A 24,528-nucleotide genomic window follows, 5' to 3' on the forward strand; every position below is an offset into this window, starting at 1 on the left:
TTTGACCGATTTGATGTTCCAAGGTCTTGATAGAAACAGCCTGACTTTTGCACAACAGCTTGAGTTCCTCGAAATCAGCACTAGAAGGTGGAGCAACACCTCCTTGTTGAGGATATGATTACCTTTGAGCATAATATTGTGGTTGCTCGAATCCAGGTGGATTAAACTGTTTACTTATGCCTTGCTGATATGGTTGCTGAATAGCATTCTGAGTATTGCTCTAGCTGAAATTGGGATGTTTTCTGTTGTTAGGATGATAGGTAGCTGGCACAGGCTGCCGCGGTCGCTGATAATTGTTCACATAATGAAAAGATTCATTAACAAGAGAACACTGATCCGTAGCATGAGAACCTGCACAAAGCTCACAGACCATAGCTATCTTATTGACTCCATAGGTGGCTAAAGAATCGACCTTCAAAGACAGCGCTTGGAGCTGCGCTGCAATAGCGGTAGCTGCATCAACTTCCAGAATACCTGCTACCTTCCCAGGCATCATCATTTGAGTTGGGTTTTGATGCTCATTTGCATCCATAGTTTCAATAAGATTATAAGCCTCAGTATAGCTTTTGGCCCACAAGGCGCCTCCAGCTGCTGTATCGAGCATGGGCCGAGATTGGGCCCCCAAACCATTATAGAAACCAGTGATCACCATCCAGTCAGGCATACCATGATGTGGACATTTTCTCAACATCTCCTTGTAGCGCTCCCAAGCTTCGCACATAGATTCTGTTGGTTGCTGCGCAAACTGAGTAAGAGCACTCCTCATAGCTGCAGTCTTTTCCATTGGATAGAACTTTACCAGAAACTTTTGCGCAAGATCTTGCCAAGTAGTGATGGACCCAGATGGTTCAGAATGTAACCAGCCCTTAGCTTTATCCCTCAGAGAGAATGGGAAAAGCTTCAGCTTGATAGCCTCATCAGTCACACCATTATATTTAAAAGTACTACAGATCTCGACGAAATTCCTGATGTGCATGTTGGGGTCTTCAGTCGCAGCACCTCCGAAAGAAACAGAATTATGCACCATCTGAATAGTGCCCGGCTTGATTTCAAAAGTGTTAGCCTGAATAGCCGGATGAAGGATGCTTGACTGAATGTCATCAATTTTAGGCCGAGAAAAGTCCATAAGAGCTGGATCTTCTGGAACTATACGATCACCCATGATTACTGGTTCTTTCTGCTCACTCTCTTTATCCGAATCTTCAAAATCTATCTTCTCCGGAATATCAAGAACTGAGTCTGTCTCCTCAGCCGTATCTAAAGTCCTCTTGCGAGTACGAGAACATGTTTGCATAAACGCTCGCTAAAGTACCTGAAACACAACCGGAAATAATAAGTAACACGTCTTAATCAATGAGTCCTAATGACCACTGATGGTAAGTACATAGACTAAACAAATACACCGAGTCCCCAGCAGCGGCGCCAAAAACTTGTTAGGGCGGAAAACACGCGCTAATAATACACACAAGTATACGCGTTCGCAAGTAATATATAATACTTTCTAGTTCGTTCCCACAGAGACTCAAACTAATTATGTTCAATTAACACTTACTCACCAATGTATGATTACTTCTCAACGTCAAGACAATAACACGTAGATTTGATTAACTAAGTATTAACTATAATTAACTACGAGAATTAAACACTTAATTGATACTTGAATTAACAATATTAAACACACATGAGATCATAACTTCATTACCACTTCCTTCAATAGTTATTGTTATTACCTTTAGCATGTAACGGTGATGATATTAATCGAACAACACGAAACTGATAAAAGCCAACTTTCATTGTACTAATACCATTCTACCAAACATCCACAATTAAGATAGAAGTTGAATAGTCATCAATTATGTTGAGACCCTATATGTCTACAGAATTTGACAACATAACGATTTATGCACAAGTTATTCCTTATGATTATACAGGGCAAATAAAACGGTTAGAGTTACACACTAATCATGCGTACACATACATGAACCTATGCTAGCATGGCAAGTTCTTAATCTCAAGATCCACCGTCGCTTCACAAGAGATTAACACCCTATCTTATATGTTCGCGACGCACATAAGACGAATAAGCACAACCAATACTAGATATCATACAATCATCACACGCTAAGGTATTAAACAACTAACTAAAGAATTCCATAGTAAATCCGTTACGACCCCAAGATCACGATTAGCCCATGATTGAACTCATCGTCACCATGGGTTCATATGAAAACATGATAATAACACACGAGAATAACTAATAAAAATACTTATTAAAACCAGAGTACGTCACAAGAGTAATAAGGTTCAAAGTAAAGAAAACTAGCATCCACTGATACAACGAAAAAAGAATCACAAGAAAACTATGCTTCCTCTTCTTCGTTGCGATGTGCTAAAACGGTCTTCTTCCTTATCTCCTTGCTCCTGGATTGATACCACGATTCAACACACGTAAAACGTCTCTGAAAACTACTTATATAGGAGCCCCACAAGTCCCAGCTATCTCAGAAGTCGGAAGTTCAACAGGAATAAAACTCTAAAAATCAGGATTTTAATTCATGACCCTGAGCGGCCGCCCAGCAATCCTGAGCGGGCGCCCAGCTTCCTGAGCGGCCGCCCAGCTAGGCTGAGCGGGCGCCCAACACCTCACTGGAAAATTTATTATTTTTCTCCTGTTTTCTGTTGCGTTCTGCTCCTAACTTCCCACTTGCAATGCCAAGTACATACTTATGCCTATTCCTGATGGAATCTCTCCACAAATGCAAGTAATACCCTGAATGCACAAACACTAGAAAAACGCATCAAATACAAAAAATACTTGAATTCAAGACATCAATCCAAGCCATTATAAGACGTTCTAAGTGGTATAAAATGCCACTTATCATTAACTGCTGGTTTACACAGTGGATAATAAAACATGCTATTAGTTTTTCTAAACTGTAACTTGTCATTTCTATTTATAGAAAAGCAGATCTTTCATTTCTGGCTTAGCACTCTTTAGCATACCGTGTTCACTTTAATCTTCCTCTGTTAGTTAATCTTTGCCATTGATCTTGCACATTCTTCAAGCTGCTTCTTATAGACTTGTCAATCCAGCTGTTGGATTGTTTGTTGATTGTTTATCTTGGATATTCAACTGATCCGCAATTTTGTACTTTGAGATTGTACCTCGAGATCTCCAGTTTAGGTTTATAAAACACTTGATATCTTGATAAGTATGTTGACTTATCGAGCTCTCCAGTATTTTATGTTTATTTTGGCTTGTAGAGGTCTTCAATTCTCGATAAGAGATTTATGCTTGTCGAGGTCTCTAGTCTTCACATCTTCACTTTGACTTATCGATAACTCTTGATTCTCTAATGGCTTCTTGACTTGTCGATTTCTCAGAGTTCTCTAGACAAATTAACTTGTCGAAATCTCAGAGTCCTCTAGTAAATTTTTGACTTGTCGATATCTCTGAGTTCTCTAGTGAATTTTGACTTATCGATATCTCTGAGTTCTCTAGTGGAACTTGACTTATCGATAACTTGGAGTTTTCTAATGAATGTAGACTTGTCGATAACTCTAAGTTCTCTAGTGAAGAAATGACTTGTCGATATCTCCAATCTTCATGTCTTCAATTTGGCTTGTCGATATCTTTCTGAGTTCTTTAGTAGCTTTTCTGACTTCTCGATAAGCCATTCTGGAGTTCTCGAATGACTTCTCTATAACATTAAATCTGTGACTTGTAGAGATCTTGACTTGGAGTATTTTTCTTCAAACATATTTATTCAACTCCAAATTTCTTCAAAATTAATCCGAAGCATGATTGTCTTGATCTTCTTCCAGATAGAATCCTTAGGCTTGATACTATTTCAGGAAAAAAACTCCAGTCTGCTCCTTTGCATTTTTACAGACTTTAAGTGTTACAAGTACAAAATATAAATTAAGATAACAATAAAACTTACTTAGGGTTGACAAGATGTCTTAGTCTTGTTAAAGTACATGCATGTCTTTTATAACAAACTGGTAAATCATGAATTTGGATCCAAAAGTCCACCTCTTACAAAGGCACTTTAGTAGGGTCTTCCCCTGCTTTTATTATATTCGACACCAGAAGAACATTGTCGAAGGTCCATGGTCCATTATTGATTACCCAATTCAGATCATCTTTATGATAGAACTGAAAAAGATACAATCCCTCCTTTATACTCTTTATGTTAATGCCCATAGCCGGCTTCCAAAGATCTGCTAGTTTTGACTTCATGGCCTTCTCACTATTGTTCTTTTCTGATAAGAATCTACCAAAGAGACAGAGCTCAAAATGATTGCTTTCCTCCTCCACACCTTCATCAAAAACTAGTTCCTCATTCTCCTCATTTTCTATATCCAACTCTGCCAACTGCATTTCAATATCCTCCATATTCGACGTAATTTAGATACTCTCATAAAACTCGATTTGAGATAGGAGAGACATCATTCGACACCAGAAGAACATTGTCGAAGGTCCATGGTCCATTATTGATTACCCAATTCAGATCATCTTTATATGATAGAACTGAAAAAGATACAATCCCTCCTTTATACTCTTTATGTTAATGCCCATAGTCGGCTTCCAAAGATCTGCTAGTTTTGACTTCATGGCCTTCTCACTATTGTTCTTTTCTGATAAGAATCTACCAAAGTGACAGACCTCAAAACGATTGCTTTCCTCCCCTACACCTTCATCAAAAACTAGTTCCTCATTCTCCTCGTTTTCTATATCCAACTCTTCCAACTGCATTTCAATATCCTTCATATTCGACGTAATTTAGATACTCTCATAAAACTCGATTTGAGATAGGAGAGACATCATTCAAACTCTCACAATGATAGGAAAAACATAAAGAAGAAGTGGTTTCGCATTAATTTTAAGTTTTAATGTTCACTTCGTCCCAAAAAGAAGAAGTATAATACGTGTTTTGATTACCTATAAAACGAGGTTCATATTTGGGGTTCAGAAACATGTACTTTTGAACTTAAGTTTGTAAGAAAGTTCAAACTAATTCCTTGCTTACAAATTTCTCTTTGAGGAAAAAATAATTTATAACATAATCGCGAAAGCTCGAATTCAAATTGATAGTCTGTTTACATATTTTGGATTAGGGAATTTTGATATAATATAAAAAATTGATTTGAATTGAGGTTCAAATAATTTATGAATGCAATTCGAAAGGTTGGAATTTCTTATTATTTTGGATATTTAAAGATGCTAAACGACCGGATAAAAAAGCTACTTATATTTTGGATCAAGTTGATCGTAGTATAGGTCAGAATATCATCAATTTCTAGCTCTAACCGTAATCAGCGAGCTCGATGATCTTATAAAATTTTATAAAAAAGCTTAAATTATAAGAATCACATTTATAATTTAGTACAAAATCGCATAACAAATAAATAATATTATATTAATTTAAGTTATACGAAGTACACTATTTATTGGAGTACTTAAAGTCTATGAATGTTCTGCAAGTTAAATATTGCGTAAAATATTATAAAATTTATCATTTTCTGAATAGTATTTTACAAATATTATTACATTAATGAAAATCCTCCAAATTACTTGCATTCATTTTACAAGTAACACCTTATAAAACATATAAAACATAGCTAGTTTGCATATGGAGTGGGAAAAATGATTATAGGAGGCGCTTTTCGACGGTGCTACGGTGGTTTATAGAATTTTGGGAAAATGGTTAATTATTAATATTTATATAAATGATTAAAAAAGCCCTTAACAAATGTTTTTTGAATTAATTTTAAAAAGAATTTATCATTGCGATTATGGGTGAACAAAAAGTCGACCAAATCGTAAAACCGACCCAACCCGTCCCTTATTTCAGTCAACAGAACCGAAATATCCAAAATCCAAAACTTAATTAGTTTAATTTTTTGTCAACCCGAATATAATGGGTTAGGCCAAGGTTCAAAAAATTTAAACCTTTACGAACCCAACCCAGCCCGATTTTATAATTATAATATTATTATATGAAATTTTAATTTATATATTTATTATAATAAATAATATATTCGAAATAACATTATTATTTTAAGGAAAACAAACCATAAGTTATTAGTTTTGAACTAGAAGAGTACACATTACGTATAATATCCAATAATATTTATCTTCTGTTATATTATGACTTCAAAAAATATTTAAGTCATTTTATTCGAGTTTTAACCCAAACCAACCTGAACCAATCTAACCCAATGTATAAAGGATAGGGTTGAGTTGAAAATATTTTTTTGATTAACAAATTTATTTTTTAAAAAACCTAATTAATTGAATTGATTCGATTTATTATCTCTAACCCCACAACCCGACCCGCGTTCGGTCGTAGTTGCGACCAAAAAATGATTGCAATTTGCATGTCAAAGAGAACTTCTTCTCTGTGTAACCAGCACCTATAAATACAAGCAACCTTCAAATCAATACAATCATTTACCTCCAAAACAAATCAAACTACTCTCTTTACTCACCTTTCAATGAACATCAAACACATCTTCTTCTACAAAACAATCCACACTCTCTCAAAACAAACATCATTTCACACCTCTCATTACTTGCTAACCCTCCTGTCTACGTGCAAAACCCTAAAATCTCTTCTTAAAATCCACGCCCAATTAATAATTACAGGCCACAAACAAAACAATCACACAACCACCCAACTCATAAACTTGTACTCATCCTTCAAAAGAACTGATCTTTCTCGATCTTTATTTGATTTTACACCAAACCCAGATGTAATTTTGTATAATAACATGATCAGAGCTTATAATAAGACTAATCAGTTTCAAGAAAGTCTTGAAATGTATCATTTTATGTGTGAAAATAACATTGAACCTGATAAGTTTACTTTTACTTTTGTGGTTAAAGCTTGTGCTGGATTGTTGGACTTTAAAGAGGGTGTTTTGGTGCATGAAAAGATTGTTGAGAAAGGGTTGGAAATGGATGTTTTTATTGGGACTGGGCTTGTTGATATGTATTGTAAAATGGGTGAGGTGGGTAGTGCAGAGAAGGTGTTTGATGTATTGCCTAGGAGAGATGTTGTGACTTGGAATACTATGGTTGCCGGGTTTTCGCAGAGTTTGAATCCTGAGGATGGTTTGGTGTGTTTTAAGAGAATGCAGGTAGAGGGGTTGTTGGAGCCTAATTCGGTTAGTTTGTTGAATTTGTTTCCGGCTGTTTGTAAGTTAGGGGATGTTATGGTTTGTAAGAGTGTTCATGGGTATGTGTTTAGGAGGGAGTTTCCAGTGGCGGTTTTGAATGGGTTGATTGATATGTATTGTAAGTGTGGAATGGCGGGAAGTGGGGAAAGGATTTTTAATTTGATGAGAGGTAGAGATGATGTTTCGTGGGGTACGATGATGGCGGGGTATGTACATAATGAACTTTTTGATCGGGTTATTGAGTTGTATGATCAAATGAAAGGAGAAATTATGATAATGAATAAGGTATCGGCTGTAAGTGCTTTATTGGCAGCTGCAGAGATGAGGGATTTGGAGAGAGGGAAAGAGATTCATGATTGCATCAAGCACCAGAGGATTGATTCTGATGTTCGGGTTGTTACTCCTCTTATAACAATGTATGCGAAGTGTGGAGAGCTACTGAAGGCGAAAAAATTGTTTGCAGGACTTCAAGAAAGAGATTTGGTCTCCTGGTCAGCACTTATAGCCTCTACTGCACAATACGGGGAAGCTGAAGAAGCACTTGCATTATTTCGAGATATGCAAAGTGAAAAGTTGAAGCCAACTAAAGTAACTTTACTGAGCGTTCTTCCTGTTTGTGGGGAATTGTTTTGTGCAAAAATGGGAAAGAGTATACACTGCTTTGCTATTAAATCCGATGTAGATTCTGATGTTTCAGTTGGAACAACCCTAGTATCTATGTATGCAAAATGTGACATCTATCATGTAGCTTTAACTGTTTTCAACAGGATGCTACATAAAGATATTGTGACATGGAATGCCTTGATAAATGGATATGCTCAGATTGCAGAACCTTACAAAGCAATGGATTTATATTATCAATTACAGTTGTCCGGGTTACACCCAGATTCAGGAACAGTTGTGGGTGTACTCCCTGCTTGTGCTCTCTTAGATGATCTAAGACATGGGAGATGCATTCACGGGACAATTGTTAAGCTTGGGTTTGGATTAGACTGTCATGTAAGGAATGCTCTGATTGACATGTATGCCAAATGTGGAAGCCTTGTAGCTGCCGAATTTCTATTTTATAAAACTGATTTCACAAAAGATGAAGTCTCTTGGAATACGATGATAGCAGGATACATTCAGAATGGAGATGCCAGAAAAGCCATATCCGTTTTCAACCAAATGAAGATAGATGCTTTTGTTCCTAATCTAGTCACAATTGTGAGCATCCTTCCTGCAATAGCATATTTAGCAGCACTGAGAGAAGGTATGGCTTTACATTCCCAAATAGTTCAAATGGGCCTTCTTTCTAATACACTCATCGGCAATAGTCTCATAGACATGTATGCCAAGTGTGGGCGTCTTGATCATGCCGAGAAATTCTTTATTGAGATTCACAATAAAGACACGGTCACATGGAATGCTATGCTTGCTGGCTATGCACTGCATGGCCATGGTACCCATGCAACCGAATTTTTTTCAGTGATGGAAGAAAGTCATGTTGAAGTTGATTCCGTGTCTTTTGTCAGTGCATTGTCCGCTTGTCGACATGCAGGGTTGGTTGAGGAAGGCAGGAAGATTTTCAATTCCATGCAAGAAAAACATCATGTTTTCCCTAATTTGGAACACTATGCATGTATGGTGGATCTGTTAGCTCATGCCGGTTTATTTGATGAAACATTGAGTTTGATTGAGACAATGCCTATGGAAGCCGATGCTGGAGTGTGGGGAGCCTTTCTAGATGCTTGTAAAATGCATAATAATTTAGATTTAGCAGAATTAGCACTAAAAAATCTTGTCAGACTTGAACCAGGAAATCCAGCTCACTATGTCGTATTGTCAACCATTTATGCGCAATCTGGTAGGTGGGGCGATGCAAGAAGCACAAGGTTACAGATGACGGATACAGGATTGAGAAAAACTCCTGGATGTAGTTGGCTTGAGGATAAAAGCATTATGCACGGTATTTCGAGTGGGTAAAAGAAGCCAACAGAGATTGAACTTCATAACAAACAATTGAGGTAATGCATTTTTTTGTGGAGGATCGCTATTGCAATGATAATCATTATACATACTTGATTGCATCAGTGTCACAGTGTAAATGACCGGAATACGATTATCCATGGCTGTTACATCTCGTAAGAAAAAACCTCATTCAGCCTGAAAATGATCTCATGCTGTGCCTATTTCCACTCTTCTGTTTCTAACATATTGAGAAAAAAAATGATCTCTTGCATAAATTTCTAGTGACCCCTGTAATACGTATATTGGGATGGGAAGTTAAAAACATTATTCTCTCATCGAACAAATTTCAGAACTAGCATATCAAACCTTAAGTCTATGAACCTGAAATCTAACAGTAGAAATTGTGCAGGTTCAGCAGATAATGCACGACTGCTAGAACCTTAAAGTTAATGTTTCCTCAGAAATGCACTGGAGACGGAATGCGGCAAATGCTTGCAACGACCTGGTTGGTGCTTTTGGCTGCATAATGAAGCTTCAAATTTTTTGTCATGGTATCAAATTGGAAAAAGGTTCTAGTTCCACTTTTGCTTCATATTTTCCTTAATTTTCTAGTAGAATCCTTGAAGTATTGCTTGGTGTTTGCATCTGCCAATGATCATTACTTATAACCAAAAAAAAGAAGTGCATATTTAACTACAAGTATATTTATCCAAATTATATGGTATTCCTAATCGTCAACAATACATACTCCTCGGTTTCTTCTGTTCCTAATCACATGCTCGCCTTCACCAAGACTCAAACGCTTAATGGGGCTATCCACTAGGCTAAAATGCTAAGGTTCTTCCATTCCTAATTGAGTATTCTTTTTTAGACAAATTTTCTAGTCAAATTGACCAGAACTTGAACAAAATCTTTTAACTATGAATTTATGATTTGACTTTGTACAAATGTAAGATTATAGTATACAAAATATTGAAATATAGTAAAATTTGTCCACATCGTTGTCCAAAATGATATTTGTATAGACTCTAAGAGCATCTTCAATAGACATGTATAGCAAGTCCAACATGTCTGAGAGTGTTTCTTATATATATTATAAAATATTGAATCCTAGTGATTTAGGAGATCATTTTGTCTTTAAACTCCAACAATGATCGCTATACTTCTTCCTTATTATTATAATAATAATTTAGAAAGAGAATGTAGAAGAAATGAAGGAAGAGAGAGAAATTAAGTCAAAAAGGATGGTGGATTGAAATTTTTAATGATAAAAATGAAATAAGGTATGGTTAGTGATTCCTTATTAATAAGGTATGAGATGATGCTCTTAACTTTTTAAGAGCACCATTTCATTCAAAATCCTTATAATCTAAATTAGGAGGTCATATAAGTAGTCCGTTGGATTTGCTCTTAAATTGGCTCTCGTGAGATGAAATTTTTTTGATCCAAGAGACTCTTAGTTACTCTTAAAATCACTAAGAGTATCTTCTCTCTTCTCACTTTTAAGAGCCAAATTCCCACTGTCCAGTGTTAAGCACGTTTATTACAGGCACGTGTCAAGGGGTAAGAAAGGCATTGCAGCAAATATTTAAGGATATATGCGTAATAAAGGAGAGGGAGCAAAGGGGAGAATATATACGGCACAGAGGGGAAGATTAGGGCATGAAGAAGTTAGTATTGTCTTTATTTTTATTGGGAGAGAATTGGGCCTCTCGAAAGTCCATTATTTATCCTCGTTTTTCCTTTCATTGTAGTTGCTTGATCGAGAGAGCTGAATACTGTAATTCAGAGGAGTTAACTATATTTTGCAGCTAATGTATTATCATTGCTGTTAATCAATAGAATCGTAGTAATTCATGTCGATGACAACACAAAAACTATATCCGATTGAAGAGAAGATTATGGCGATGTAGGAATCAATTTCGGAAATGGTGTCGAAGGCAATAGATAGAGCAGTGAAAGCGATGCATCATTCGCTTTCAGAGATGGTTAGGAAGTTTGATAAAGATGGTGAAAAAGATTCTCATTCAAGGGAGTTGTCCACAAGTCAAGTCAATCTTTTAATGCTCCTACTCAAATTTTGGGAGTTGATAAACTGGATAATTTGAATACAGTAGAGAAACTTGTGAATGAAAAGTGTGAGTAATCAAACAAGTCACAAATGGTACAATCTGCAAAGTCTGCCCTTAAAATGTTTGATAATAGTTCCGAGAGAGTGCAAGTAGATAAAGCTCTATTATCGTCTGCTATTGTTTTGTCTGCTGAGACGTGCGAAAAGGATTTAAAAATATATTTTCAACAACTTGTCAAGTACGATATGATTAAGGTTTTTAAGCTACATAAAAAGGAGTATGATAAGGTTTCGTTTTACAAGATTCAAGAAGACGAACATGGTAAGAATCGCAGAAAAGGGAGTTATAAGGAAAGGTATGAAGTTAAATATGATGGAAATAAGATGCCTGATTTCGTTAAAGATTTTGAACTAGAGGTATTTCAGCCTTCAATAGAGATTAATGAACGGCCTGTTAAGGATGTGGTTGTCAGGACAATAATATTATTTATGCTGGTAATTGCATATGGTAAGAGAAGAGGATGTAAACTGTTTGAAAATAAGCTTCAAAGAAATTTAGTGGCTTGTGATGGTGTAGGTGAAAGAACGTGTTATTTTAAGCTACACGAGGATGAGTATGGGAAGATTGAGGTTTTGGAAGAAAGTAGTGAAAACATATATGCGTTAAAGTTGTTCGTGAAGAGGTCCGATGCATCATTAGGTTTAAAGAAATCAAAATCGAAGACTTCGAGTTTCATAGCTGCATCACATTTGCAGGCGGATAATTTTGAATGTGTTCTGAAGTGTGTTAGGTTTGAGAGATTGCGAGGGAGATAGTGATAATCACCCGAGTTTGAGTATGTTGGCTATAAAGGCATGGTTAGAGGTAGGGAGGTTTGAAAAAACTGGGATGGAATTGAAATGTATGGTAGTGAACAAGGGAATTACTGAAGTTGATTGGATGTCGTTGGTGGAATTGTACTTTCTGGCAATTAGAACAGCAAGGGCTGAGACAGTAAAGGGGATATTTTTGGTACTTTTAGGGAGATGTCAGGTAAGTGCAGGTACAACCACCAGACTGGTTCATTTTCCAATGGCATTCCAAGCTAAAAAACTAATCAATAATCCTGAGATTGTAATGACTGAGTTTATTGAGGGTCTTGTGGAAAGTTATCATGGATTACAGTACTTTGATGGCTTTCCAGAGGTGAAGGTTGTATTGCATTCTGACATTTCAAGTAAAACCAATGAAAAGAAGTTTTTTATATCAGGAGGTGGAAGTGGCCATGAGCCTGCTCAAGCTGGATTTGTGGGAGAAGAGATGCTGACGGCTGCTATATTTGTTGGATCTATTATAAAAGCAAGCTTGCAGAAACCGGATTATGAGATTAAGACTCTAAATTGGCCGGTTGGATTTGATGGTAATCATCCGCCTACCAACATCCTTGTTCATGTACCATCATCTTGTTCAGCAATAACAGACGATACCTTGATTGAACCGCATCAGCTCAATCAACAAGTGCGAATCCTTGAGGCTGCTATTGAAATTAAGGATAATTTAATTGACTGGGATAGTAAATATGGTGTGGGTAGTGAGGGGTCAAAGGTGAGGGCAAATGTGGTGGTTGAGCTTCTTTGCACATCAGTCAATAAGTTAACTCTTAATTGTAATGGTGTGTTAATGATGTCGGAACTAGTGATCATTTGGTATGCGCAACTATTTTATTTTGGTAATATTGTGAAAGCTAATGCAAATAATAGGCGGAGGGATGAGGAGTTTCAAGTGGACGAGAAGGTGTATGTAAAGTTCTAACAGTATCGTCAATGGTCGGTGGCATATAGGCCATGTGACAAGTTATCAGCCAAGTTTTATATGCCTTTCGAGATACCTCAGTGCATTGAACAGGTGGCGTATTGTTTGCTACTTCTGGCGGAGAGTAAGATATATCACGTGTTCCACATTTCTAAGCTGAAAAGTGCAGCCCATGTTATGATGCCAGACCAAGTAGCACCTCGGTTGGAATTAGTGGCAAGAGTAGAAGCGTTGGTGGATGTACGTCAAGTACAACAAGGTTTGGAGGCTGACTTGGAGGTTTTAATTAAGTGGCATGGCTTATCATTATTTCAGATTATCCAGAAAATTGGAACCGTTACTTACAAACTAGAGTTGCTACCTGAGAGTAAAATACGTCCGATTTTTCACGTGTCACAACTCAAACAACATGTGGGTCGGGTTCCAGTTTCTTGTACAATTTCCCTCCCCCAACTCACTTCAAAGATGGAGCTACTAATTGAACCAGCAACATTGTTAAGTTTCCGTCGTACTCAGCACAATGGTCAAGATCACATGAAGGTTCTGATGCACAGGAAAGGATTGCCCCCTCTTGAAACTACTTGGGAGGATATGAGTTTCATTGACCATCGTTTTCCATGGTTTCACCTTGAGGACAAGGTGAGTCTCTGGGAGCGGGGTTTTGTGATGCACCCAGTAGAGTCCAGTGTTAAGCACGTTTATTACATGCACGTGTCAAGGGGTAAGAAAGGCATTGCAGCAAATATTTAAGGATATATGCGTAAAAAGGAGAGGGAGCAAAGGGGAGAATATATACGGCACAGAGGGTAAGATTAGGGCATGAAGAAGTTAGTATTGTCTTTATTTTTATTGGGAGAGAATTGGGCCTCTCGAAAGTCCATTATTTATCCTCGTTTTTCCTTTCATTGTAGTTGCTTGATCGAGAGAGCTGACTACTGTAATTCAGAGGAGTTAACTATATTTTGCAGCTTATGTATTATCATTGCTGTTAATCAATAGGATCGTAGTAATTCATTACAGATATATTCTTCAAAACAATCACGTTATCCCTCCATTACAATTCCATGTAACAATAAAAAAAGAAAAAGTGAATATAGGAAGCGTTGTTGGAGGTGAAATTATATTAAATCATTAACGTTGTGTTCCCGGATCTAGGGTAGAAACGAAAAGAATAGAAAATAACTAATTTTCCTTTCTCTCCTAATCTTTTTAAAAGTGGGAAGAATATTTTGGTGACAATAATAAAGAAAACTTCTTCCCAAATCTGTAGTTTTTTTCCTTTCTTTTATAAAAGTTGTTCGGGAACAAGCTGAATAAATCAATTCTTTACATTACTTATAAATATATTAAACAATTAGTTTTAGGACATTATTAGGCAAGACAACTTCAACAACACTTTGTATATATGCTCCTTATTAAAGAAGGAAAGAGAAAGAGAGGAAAAAGAGGATTAAAAATGGAGGGAAATGAATATTTTATTCATAAAAATGAAATACGGGATGAAATATGGTTCTTTAAAAAGAAGGTAAAAGAGGATTAAAAATAAGGTAGAAGAGGAGTATGTCAAATTTTTAAGGAACATGTAGCTAGTCTCTTGGAGTGACATTATATGTCAAATTTCTTTTATTTCAAATTTAAGGTTTCTTTTAGCTAGTTCCTTGGAGATGCTCTAAGGAAGTAATAACAAGTGATGTATCTAGATAATAATATAAAAATATTAAATTTATGACTTTCTTGTTTCACATTAATTGTTTTCTTTCTTTTGTCCACATCAATTTTTTATACAAAATATGTTTTCCTGAAGCAGTCACTTATAAATGAACTTAGTATGATGGTCAAAGTTGGCACTGAAAAGTGCCCTTGTTATGATATTATGCTTATTACGGAAAAAATGGTGAGATCCTCATAAATTTAATTTATCACCCATTATTTGTCTATGGTGATCAGCAGATGACAACACAAGAAGCCAGAAAGCAAAGAGTTCAATCAACTGAGGGAAACACTTAATATGCTGGTAGCTGCATCTCAGTGTCACCAGAAGTGTCCATAACTCTGACAAGGTCAAAAAGGCTTTTTCCCAATGATAAAAGATGTAAAATGTAATTTGATGGGAGAAGTCTTGTCCTAACCTGTGCATGAAGATGTGAGATCTGCACAAACTTCATACTAGATCATGCAAAGTATCTGTACATTGGCACGGTGGAGATTGAAAAAGATCCCAACAGCAGACTGATTAGCTCCCGAGAGGATAAGTCAGCGGGGATTAATTGACGAGGTTTATGGCTAGTCTTACTCTCTAGTCTCCATGTCAAGTTGTTGAAGATTATAAAATTAAATACATTGAACTTTATTAGATTTTCCAAAGGTTGTAGCTTCTTGTTCGGGCCATCATCAAATAAGCAGTCTAGACAGTAAACAACAAAAACAACTTTCCATTTTCCACTTTTGACTTTTAACTTTGTTTCTCTACTCGAATGAGTTGGAGATGAGTTGGGAGGGGATATGCCCGGTTGAATTATTATCTTGTCTGATAATAATTTGGTCAAGCTGTAGACTATTTACGGATTTTGGGGAAATGAGAAAGGAGTATTAAATCAAAATTTTCTATACTTGTTGGGATATGAATTATTATTGTTATATTATCTTAAAATAAAATGAGATATATATTTTTAAACTACTAAAACATTTAAACAAATTAACAAATGTGTATATTATAGTAAAAACTTATTTACCAATGTAGATATTATGAAAAATATTTAATAAGAGATACATGCAAATGTAGACCAATAAATATTAAAAGAGTAGATAGGTGTACAAAATATTGTATGTTAAGCATATGTTAATAATAAAATAGATATAATACATCAATCTAGCTATTATTATGATATAAATCTATGATGCGTCCATAATAATCTAGCTATTATGATGTAAATATATGATGCGTCCATAATATGAGTATATGTTAATAATAAAAATATTGTATCAAATTAAATAAATATGTCCTATGTTTAAATACTTATGAATACAAGTGTAATGATATTAATTTAATCATAAAATTACTATAATATTATATGATACAATATTGGAAAAGTACAAAAGGAATTGAAAATTGAAAAGTAAACCAATACACAAACTATATAATAAATGAATATGAATGTCTTTCTATTTGTATAAATATATGAATTGATACAAGTATAACTTATATATTTAAAGAACCGGGAAAAGAATCTTTTTTTTTTTAATTTTTCTTTGCAAAATATAGTATTTTTTTTATATTTTAAACAGAAAATACATTTAGAACATTGATAAATATTTAAAAACTTAATATATATACATATATGTTCGACAAATTTGTCTTCATCGACAAACGTAATGTTGTCGTTAAACTTAAAATCTGTCAATTTTCAAAAACACATCCGTATCTTCACAGCATATTTATGATTAAACCCAAAATCACATTGGCTGATGTAATATTATATGGTAGTTCAATCTAATATCTCTCTGCCTAAATATCTTAATACGAGAACTTTATGTTAATCATCTTTTTAATATGAGAACTTTATGTTAATCAGAAAAATATGTAAATTAATTTTCAAAATGTCTTTGTTAGGGTATAGTCGTGATTAGGGGTGTGCATGGTGCGGTTTTTAGCATTAACCGTAGACAAACCAATACATGCGGTTCGGTTCGGTTAATTGCTATTAACCGCCACCAAATCATTTAAAACGGTTTTTCGGTTTCGGTTAACCATTAATCGGTTTCGGTTTTTATTCGATTTTTTTATACATTTTTTATTTGTACAATTTTTTGTTGGTAATGTGTTGAATAAAAAAATAACATTAAGTTAAATGATAATATTCCAAAGATTTGTCACTTTAGAATTCGTTAAATAAAATTGATATATTTCATAAAGTTATTTTTTGAATGTATAATTCATATTATCTTAAATAATAAATATGAAATATGATTAAAATATATGTTCACAACAATGAAAAAAAAGAGTATATATCAAAATATAAGATAAAATTGATTATATACATATTAAAAAATTATGATTAAGAGTATTTACATATTAATCTTAATTAAGTTATGATAATATATACATGTATATATACATAATATATATATATATGAGGTTACTCCAATAGAAACCAATTTAGAATAGAAACTAGAAACCAAATATTTTATTTAAAAAAAGTAATTCGAAATATAACACATATGGTATGCAAATCGATCGTTGAGAGATGTAGAAAAATATAGTGTAATCGGATTTTAAAAAAAACTTATGGTTTGACGGAAAAAATAAAATTAAAAACGGAGGGAGAAAATGTGAAATTGAGTGTGGGAGGGTGCAGAGTAGTTGGGTGGGGTGATTTAGGGGTACCATTAGATTAGGTAGATCTACTGGCTTAGATTGATTCCTAATTTCTATTTTAATTTTAGTTTGTATTTGATCATTCCTCTATATATATATAGAGAGTCTTACTCCAATACAAACTAAATTAAAATACAAACTACAAACTACACCTCCCATACACAACTACACATAATTCCCTCCACTTTTAATTGATTTTTTTCCCGTCAATTAGTGAACTCTTTTTAAAATCTAACTTCACTATATTTTTCTACATCATCCAACAATCAGTATGAATACCATATTTGATATGTTTCGACGATAAATCACTAATTATGTCTACGAGAATCATTAAAAATACTTGTTCTGGAATTAATACTAATTTAAGTTTACGGATTCGGGTGAGTTTAAATACTGATTTGTCGTTAAAATATAGCAAATATGCTATGCAAATTGATGAGTGGGAGATGAATAAAAATACGGTGAAATTATTTTTTTAAAAAGTTAATCAACTAACGGGAAACGTACAATTAAAAATGAAGAGAAAAGTGATTAAACATGTGGGTCTCATTGGTTTGTAATTTGTATTCTAATATTGGTTTGTATTTGAGCACTTGCTTATATATATATATATATATATATATATATATATATATATAATAGCGGTGTGGTTAATTTCGGTTCGGTTTTGATTGAAAACCGGAACCGAAACAGCATCGCTAATTCGGTTTTTGTCGGTTCGATTTTTTTCGGTTTTTTTAGCGGTTTGATTTTTTTCGGTTTGATTTATCGGTTGTTTTCGATTATTTTTTCGGTTTCGGTTTTTTCTACTCACCCCTAATCGTGATGTTACATATGTAGAGAACAATTCATACTCTTTTTACATTTGGTTATGCGAATAATTTTCATGACTATATTAGCCTTTTATTTGCATGTTATTTTTTTTTGCCTGAATTTACTTCATGTTATCTGTTTTATATAAAAAAAAGCTTTCAAATGAGTCTACTAACACCAGAAATGCATTTCCATTAAAAATGAAAAGCAGGAAACACCAAGCCACTAAAAAAAAATGAAAAGCAGGACACTTAAACTCGCAAACAATTTTAAAGTCTATTTAAACCATTGTTAAACCTTTATTTAAATCCATATTTTTTATCATCTACAAAACCAGTAGCTCGGTTTATTTTATTTAAAGAAAAGTTCAGTTTTATGATTTATAATTATAATTCATACTGGCAGGTCTTTGAAATTCGAATTTGATCTCCTTCCATACTTCACAAGCAGCAGCTAGTTCGGGCTCCGTTTAGTTCATTCCCTTCACTAGCCTCACGGATAATTTCATTCCCTTCACTAGGAAGATCACACCCCTCATTACGAGCTTGTACACATGCTTCTGGAGCTACTCGATTAGCTACGGCACTGGGTGCTCCAGTGAAAACTAAACCCCAAAAAACTACCAACAATGGAAAATTAAAGAGAAATCTGCAAAGATATTGAAAATGGGAACTAATTGCTGCAGTTCTACAATTATAATTATGCAAGGTAACAATATAGGTATTAGGTAGACACTCAATTATAATTTGCTTCAGGGTAAGTTGTAGTAACCCAGTAAGAATACAACAATAAGAGATACTAGATACATGCATTAAAATCCAACCTCACAAAATTCTATGAATATATAAAGTTCTATATAAGACTGATACTTTATTGATCAATCCTTGTAAGGACTCTCACTTTCTTGATCCCTCAACAGACCTAGAAAAGCAAGAAATCCAAAAAAGAAAAAGCCGCCTGACCAACCACCTCCACCTCCTCCGCCACCACCGCCATCTCCATCATCACGAGGAGGAAATCCATCCCCGCCATCATCAAGATCCGGAGACTTCTCCTTCCCTATAAGATTCGAACAATTTAGATACACATATTATCAGAAGCACGTGCTGCAAGAATTTACAGTTTAACCTAAATTACCCGGACTCGGGTACAGAGGTCGGATATGGGTGCTGTCGGATACTGGTGCGGATCCAAGTGTTAGACTCTCGGTTTTTAAAAAATTAGGATTCGTGGATATGGATCCAAAATTGGACACTGGTGCGGGGATTTAGCATATAACCTTCACATAAGCGAAAATATACCTACTCTTTATACATTACATTTGTAAATTTGTGCTCTTCTATCACATAAAGTATTATACATAATTGTTTATGTCAGATTTATAACATAAATTAAAAGGATAACATGAAAATAGTAATTCATAGACATCAATCCCTAGAATTAAGAGGATTAAGTTGTTGTGAGGCCTTATAAATCATATTAAACTAGATTTCTTAAGGTCAAAGTGTCCGGTTTCCATCTAAAGGATCCGACTCAGATCCCATACCCACACCCATGTCATGTCCAATGGACAAGGGTATGAGGGAAAAATTGAAGAGTCCGGGTAACTTAGAGTTTTAACTTTCTCATATTAGTGGCAATAATAGAAAGGTCCATCAGTAGTAAGGCACCAAATCCTGAAACTAAATTTGTCTAGATGACAACCTTTAGGTTTTGTTATTAGTATTACTGAGCTAAGAGCTCTTATTACTGGTAGTACAGTAATACGTGGTTAAAGAACCAAAAGCCTTAATGTCCATATTTAAAACATTTATGATTTAACACTATATAAAGAATACTCAAACGTACAATAAGTTTATATACTACACAAGGAATACAGTTTAACATGTCTAACACTAACACAGGAAGCTAATTACCTTGTATTGGAGCAACAGTTATGGTAGATGACTGTCGTGTAACTGTTTGGGTCTGCTCAGCAGAACATCTTGCATTCTGCAAAATATAGAAAGAACTGGCATGAAGATTTAGTTCACACATATACATGTTAGTACTTTTTTTAAAATTACTTTCTTGTTTAAAAGTTGATGAACTCAACATTACACAAGGAATCAGTATAAAAAGACTATCCCATTAATATTATGATTATTATCCATGGTTGTAAAAATCGGCGATTTCTCCAATAAATCGGCCGATAAATCGGTAATCGGAGAGTCGCCGGTCTATTTTCAGGTTATCGCCGGAAAAAAACGTATTGCAAGAAATTAGTCAAAATCGGTGAAAATCGGGTCAAAATCGGTAATAAAATTGATATAGATGGCTAAGAGATGGTCCTCCAGAGGAGATGAAGTTGATGTTTAATCATGTAAATCGAAGATATAGTGAAGAAGAAGATATATATACAATTATGTATATATACATACATCAGCAGGAGCATAGAAACAGGAGCACAAAACTGGAAAGGCAGAAAAGGAAGACGTGACACGAACCCCAAAGCCCACAATGACTTTGTAATATGACTTCTAAGTTAGAGTTACAGAAATTTCCGGCGAGAGCTTAAACAATCAATTGGAACTTTGTTTTTTAATTGTATACATCGCATATGAAAGAAGAAGAAGGATGGTTAAAGGAAGAGGGAGAAGAATAAAAGAAAAAAATGAAGAAAGAGGGTTAACGGAAGAGGGAGAAGGAGAACTCAAAATGAAAAGTAGTAATTAATAGGGATTGATGTAGGTAGCAAGGACTGTTTTTCACACACACATATATATTTATAATATAATAATAAATATATATATATTTGTATATAAAATAATGATGGTCTAATATTATAAATATTATAAAATTCAATATTAAATTCAATCCGATTTATTTCCGATTTATAATTCCGATAAATCCCCGATTTCCGACAAATCGGTGCCTCTGCCGATCTATTCCGATTTCCGAAATCTGTAACCCTGTTATTATCCCATTAATATTATCCCCTAATTTCAGAGTCATTTCCTAATTACATCTTGCAGATGTGCATTAGCAAGAATTTAGACAACCAGTAAAACTGACTGCTGTCTATCTATACTCAATTATTTGTACGACACGAATTAGTAAATTTTTACCTATACACAGTTCAAATTTTACATTATGTATAAAGATTTTTACATGCAAAACTTTTACTTGAAATCTCCCAAATTAATAGCACACTAAACTTACAAGAGCAGCAGCGCATATTACTGAAGTGGACTTCCTTTGATTAGAAAGTGAGATGGCCTGTCTTCTATCAAAATGGTGAGACCGTGTACAAAGCGGACTGAACTTTAATGAATCAATATGCTTGGTTTGCCTACTGACTGCACTAACTGTGTAACATCACAAGAAGAAAATTTAGCCAGATTTTACTACTTGAAGGCATAATAAATAAATCATCAGAGATATTTTCCACACAACAACTTGCAAGATGAAGTTATAGACAGCATAGTTAAGCTATTCTACAAAAAATTTAGAGCCCATTTCAACAGAGCACGAAAACGACTTCAAGTGGCAGCATATTTCCACTATACAGATTCTTATGCGACACAATAATACATTTATCAAAGACAAATTAAATAATATGAAAGAGAACATCATAGTAGTTAAGTAGTAACAAAAGTTTCTTTCACAGTAAGTGACGAATTAAAATAAAATTTATTCCACATTTTCATTAATAGAAGAATGTCCATCCCGAACAGCTTATATGGCTGGTTCATCAAGAAATAGATTAGCAATCTCTAGAACACCTTCCACTTGTGATAAAAACACGGTGAAAACAGACATGGGCATTTGAAATATGAAAATGTCCCACAATTAGGGTAAAGATCAGATGGTATTAGGCTTTTTTCAGGTTGCCCGAGTCCCGGGCCGTGTCAGGTTGCCTGTCGGCCCCGTGGCCCTTGCCGTTTTAATGTCGACACTCCACATGGCATGCCGGACATGTATTCAGCCGTTTCACTGCCGAGTCTCATCTGCATTAAACTTGGATACTACTAATAATTTATTAATAGTCCAACCCTGCTTAAAATGAATTAAGCAGAAAGGTAGAGATATATATAGAAAATATAAAAATTACAGATAAAAAACGAGAGATTGTAAAGACCCCGTGCTTAGCTACTCGTATTGCATCGCGGTCAATATCTTTGAGACAGGGGGGGGGGGTAAAGGATATAGAAAGGTAACACATGCATCTATACCACACATATTTTGATATGCAGAAGAGGACAATGAAAAAACGATATTAGTGCACCTACCAACCTGGCCTACAATATGCTGATTGCAATCAATACCAGACTGCAGGACAAAGTCAAACCATTCAAAAGAAACTCTGATCTTTTATTTCCTCAATTTTATAGAATTCTCTTATGGTCATAAAATAAAGAAAAACTTTTTGTTTTTTTTGGTTTTCTTTGTGACACACTCACAACTTCAATTCTTCTCTTCATTTCCGGAAGCTCGGGCTTCTTTACCTATTTTTCTTATTATTATATACAGATATATATATATATATGTATACCTACGCTACATGGAGCTAATAGGCTAGAGTAAAGGAGCTCAACTGCTCAGGTAAACATTTTTTAGCTAAAAATTATAAAACTAGTCAACTCAGCACAGCTACGATCAACAAGAATTATTATAAAGGAGAAATTAATTGATGGGGAGTTTGCGAGAAAGAGTAAGAAATTTCAAATCTTAAATATAATATAAGTTAGAAACAGAAATGAGATCTATTATTAATTTCACCACTAGTAGTTTATTGCTTAAACTAAAGAAGACCTTACAAACTATTCTATTGGCTAATAAGTAACTTGGAAAGTAAGGCTCGAGCTACATATAAATACTTCCAAACCTTCACACCCTTGTACGCTGTAACGAAAATGGTATATCCAATATATGCAATATGCCTACAAAATTATGGAATCAAATACTACATACTCAACCGTGCCTGACATTTATTTTATTATTTATATCCAAATATTATAATCTTTCTACAACATAATAATAGTTGATAGCTAATTTTCCCTGAGTTAGCTATAATAATAGTTGATAGCTAATCCCCACAAAAGTTGTATTCCTTAAATTTGAGAAGAAGATTGTTTCACAAGCTCTAAGACAACTAAAACTAATCAAGTGTCACGGGTACTCAAACTGGAAACTGTAAAATATAGATATCCATTACATACCTAGCGGCAGTGTACCAGGACTAGCAATAGGACTTGCATTCCACGAAGCCATCTTGATAATAAAGTATGAGGTCGCCAATTACCTAAATACATTAAATGTTTGGATCACATCAGTACTCATGGTAGAGTGGTGCAGTAAAAAAGAAGTTAACAGTATACAAAACAAAATGCAATCTTTTTTTGCTTTTGCTAAATCCTGTTTTGAAGACCTGATTACGCACAAAACAACCTAATATACAACAATAACTTCCTTTGTAATATAGCCGAGAAATTTACTGTAATGCATAAACCAGAACTGAAATAAAAACATAACCTTTTTTTCACTCAGAGAAAACTAATGAAAACCAGCCAAGAACTTGTCTTACAAATTTTTTCCAAACACAAAACCAAACTTTCGTTTTACTAACACAACTTAACAAGTAAACCAATATCCAACTTCGCCATTTTTCAGAGACTCAATCTTTAGCGTAACAATTAACAGCCTAACAATCTTATACACATTCAGTAGCTGCAAGCACTTCAGACGCAATTGTTGAAAAATAAATGATCACTAAACAAACAATAAATCAATAAACTCAATACCACCAATATTCAAACATATAATTTCATTTCAGATACCATCACTTTAATCCCCTAATTTTATTTCAAGCATCTTAAACATCATCTTAAACATACATACACATATACCTATCTGTTTGAACATACCACACACTTATAAGCCAAGAAACTGATCTGGGGTGGCCTAAATCAAAGTGAATTTCAATGAATTGAAGCGAAAAGAAGTAAATTAAAGTGGCAGAAATGGCTGAACTAATTAAAATAACAAAACCCTAACGAAATGAAAACAAAATGTACCGGTGATGAATTATTGAGCTTTGAAAAGAAGGGGTTGTTTGCTTTAATGAAATCTTGAAACCCTTTTCTTCTTATCTTCTCCGCCCCTCTGTTTCTGGTCGTTCGCCGTCGTCAAATCACAATTGCAACGTGACTTGCGTCTATTGTTTCTATCTATCTATCTATCCTCTACTCTATTTTTTTTCATTTTTATTTTTCATAATGCAGTAAATTTTTACTCCGCGCAGTTAGTTGAGATTACTATTTTGGCCCTCACTTGCATTTTGTGCAAATAAATGCATTTACT

General features: G+C 34.5%; 2 protein-coding genes and 1 non-coding gene across 5 annotated transcripts; 2 read left to right on the forward strand and 1 right to left on the reverse strand.

Moving 5' to 3' along the window:
* Positions 1-662: 662 nt before the first annotated feature.
* Positions 663-769, forward strand: LOC141694289 (small nucleolar RNA R71). Its single transcript, XR_012563609.1, has one exon. It is a non-coding gene; the product is annotated as a small nucleolar RNA R71 (small nucleolar RNA).
* A 5,700-nt stretch (positions 770-6,469) lies between these two features.
* LOC141693878 (pentatricopeptide repeat-containing protein At2g39620) lies at positions 6,470-15,579 on the forward strand. 3 transcript variants are annotated; one of them, XM_074499068.1, is made up of 3 exons: positions 6,470-9,191; positions 9,545-9,704; positions 14,946-15,579. In XM_074499068.1, the coding sequence occupies exon 1, from the start codon at positions 6,502-6,504 to the stop codon at positions 9,148-9,150; it is 2,649 nt and encodes an 882-aa protein (XP_074355169.1). In that variant the 5' UTR covers positions 6,470-6,501; the 3' UTR covers positions 9,151-9,191; positions 9,545-9,704; positions 14,946-15,579. The 3 variants fall into 3 exon arrangements, with proteins under 3 accessions (XP_074355169.1, XP_074355168.1, XP_074355170.1); XM_074499067.1 differs by having other exon boundaries at positions 14,949-15,579; XM_074499069.1 differs by having other exon boundaries at positions 9,545-9,686; positions 14,949-15,579.
* A 3,266-nt stretch (positions 15,580-18,845) lies between these two features.
* Positions 18,846-24,409, reverse strand: LOC141692350 (uncharacterized). The gene is made up of 5 exons (XM_074497158.1): positions 24,243-24,409; positions 23,388-23,470; positions 21,388-21,533; positions 20,103-20,178; positions 18,846-19,245 (listed from the first exon to the last, which is right to left on the reverse strand). The coding sequence occupies exons 2-5, from the start codon at positions 23,437-23,439 to the stop codon at positions 19,064-19,066; spliced, it is 456 nt and encodes a 151-aa protein (XP_074353259.1). The 5' UTR covers positions 23,440-23,470; positions 24,243-24,409; the 3' UTR covers positions 18,846-19,063.
* Between the last annotated feature and the right edge of the window lie 119 nt (positions 24,410-24,528).

Source organism: Apium graveolens, chromosome 10 (genome assembly GCF_009905375.1).
Source record: "Apium graveolens cultivar Ventura chromosome 10, ASM990537v1, whole genome shotgun sequence".
Classification (NCBI taxonomy): domain Eukaryota; kingdom Viridiplantae; phylum Streptophyta; class Magnoliopsida; order Apiales; family Apiaceae; genus Apium; species Apium graveolens.

Coding starts and splice junctions, on each gene's coding strand:
- LOC141693878 (XM_074499068.1), top strand. CDS start 6,502: ATGAACATCAAACACATCTTCTTCTACAAAACAATCCACACTCTCTCA.
- LOC141692350 (XM_074497158.1), bottom strand. CDS start 23,439: ATGGCTTCGTGGAATGCAAGTCCTATTGCTAGTCCTGGTACACTGCCG. Junction 21,534..23,387: donor TCCTGGTACACTGCCGCTAG/GTATGTAATGGA, acceptor GATGTTACACAG/TTAGTGCAGTCAGTAGGCAA. Junction 19,246..20,102: donor AACTGTTGCTCCAATACAAG/GTAATTAGCTTC, acceptor CGAATCTTATAG/GGAAGGAGAAGTCTCCGGAT.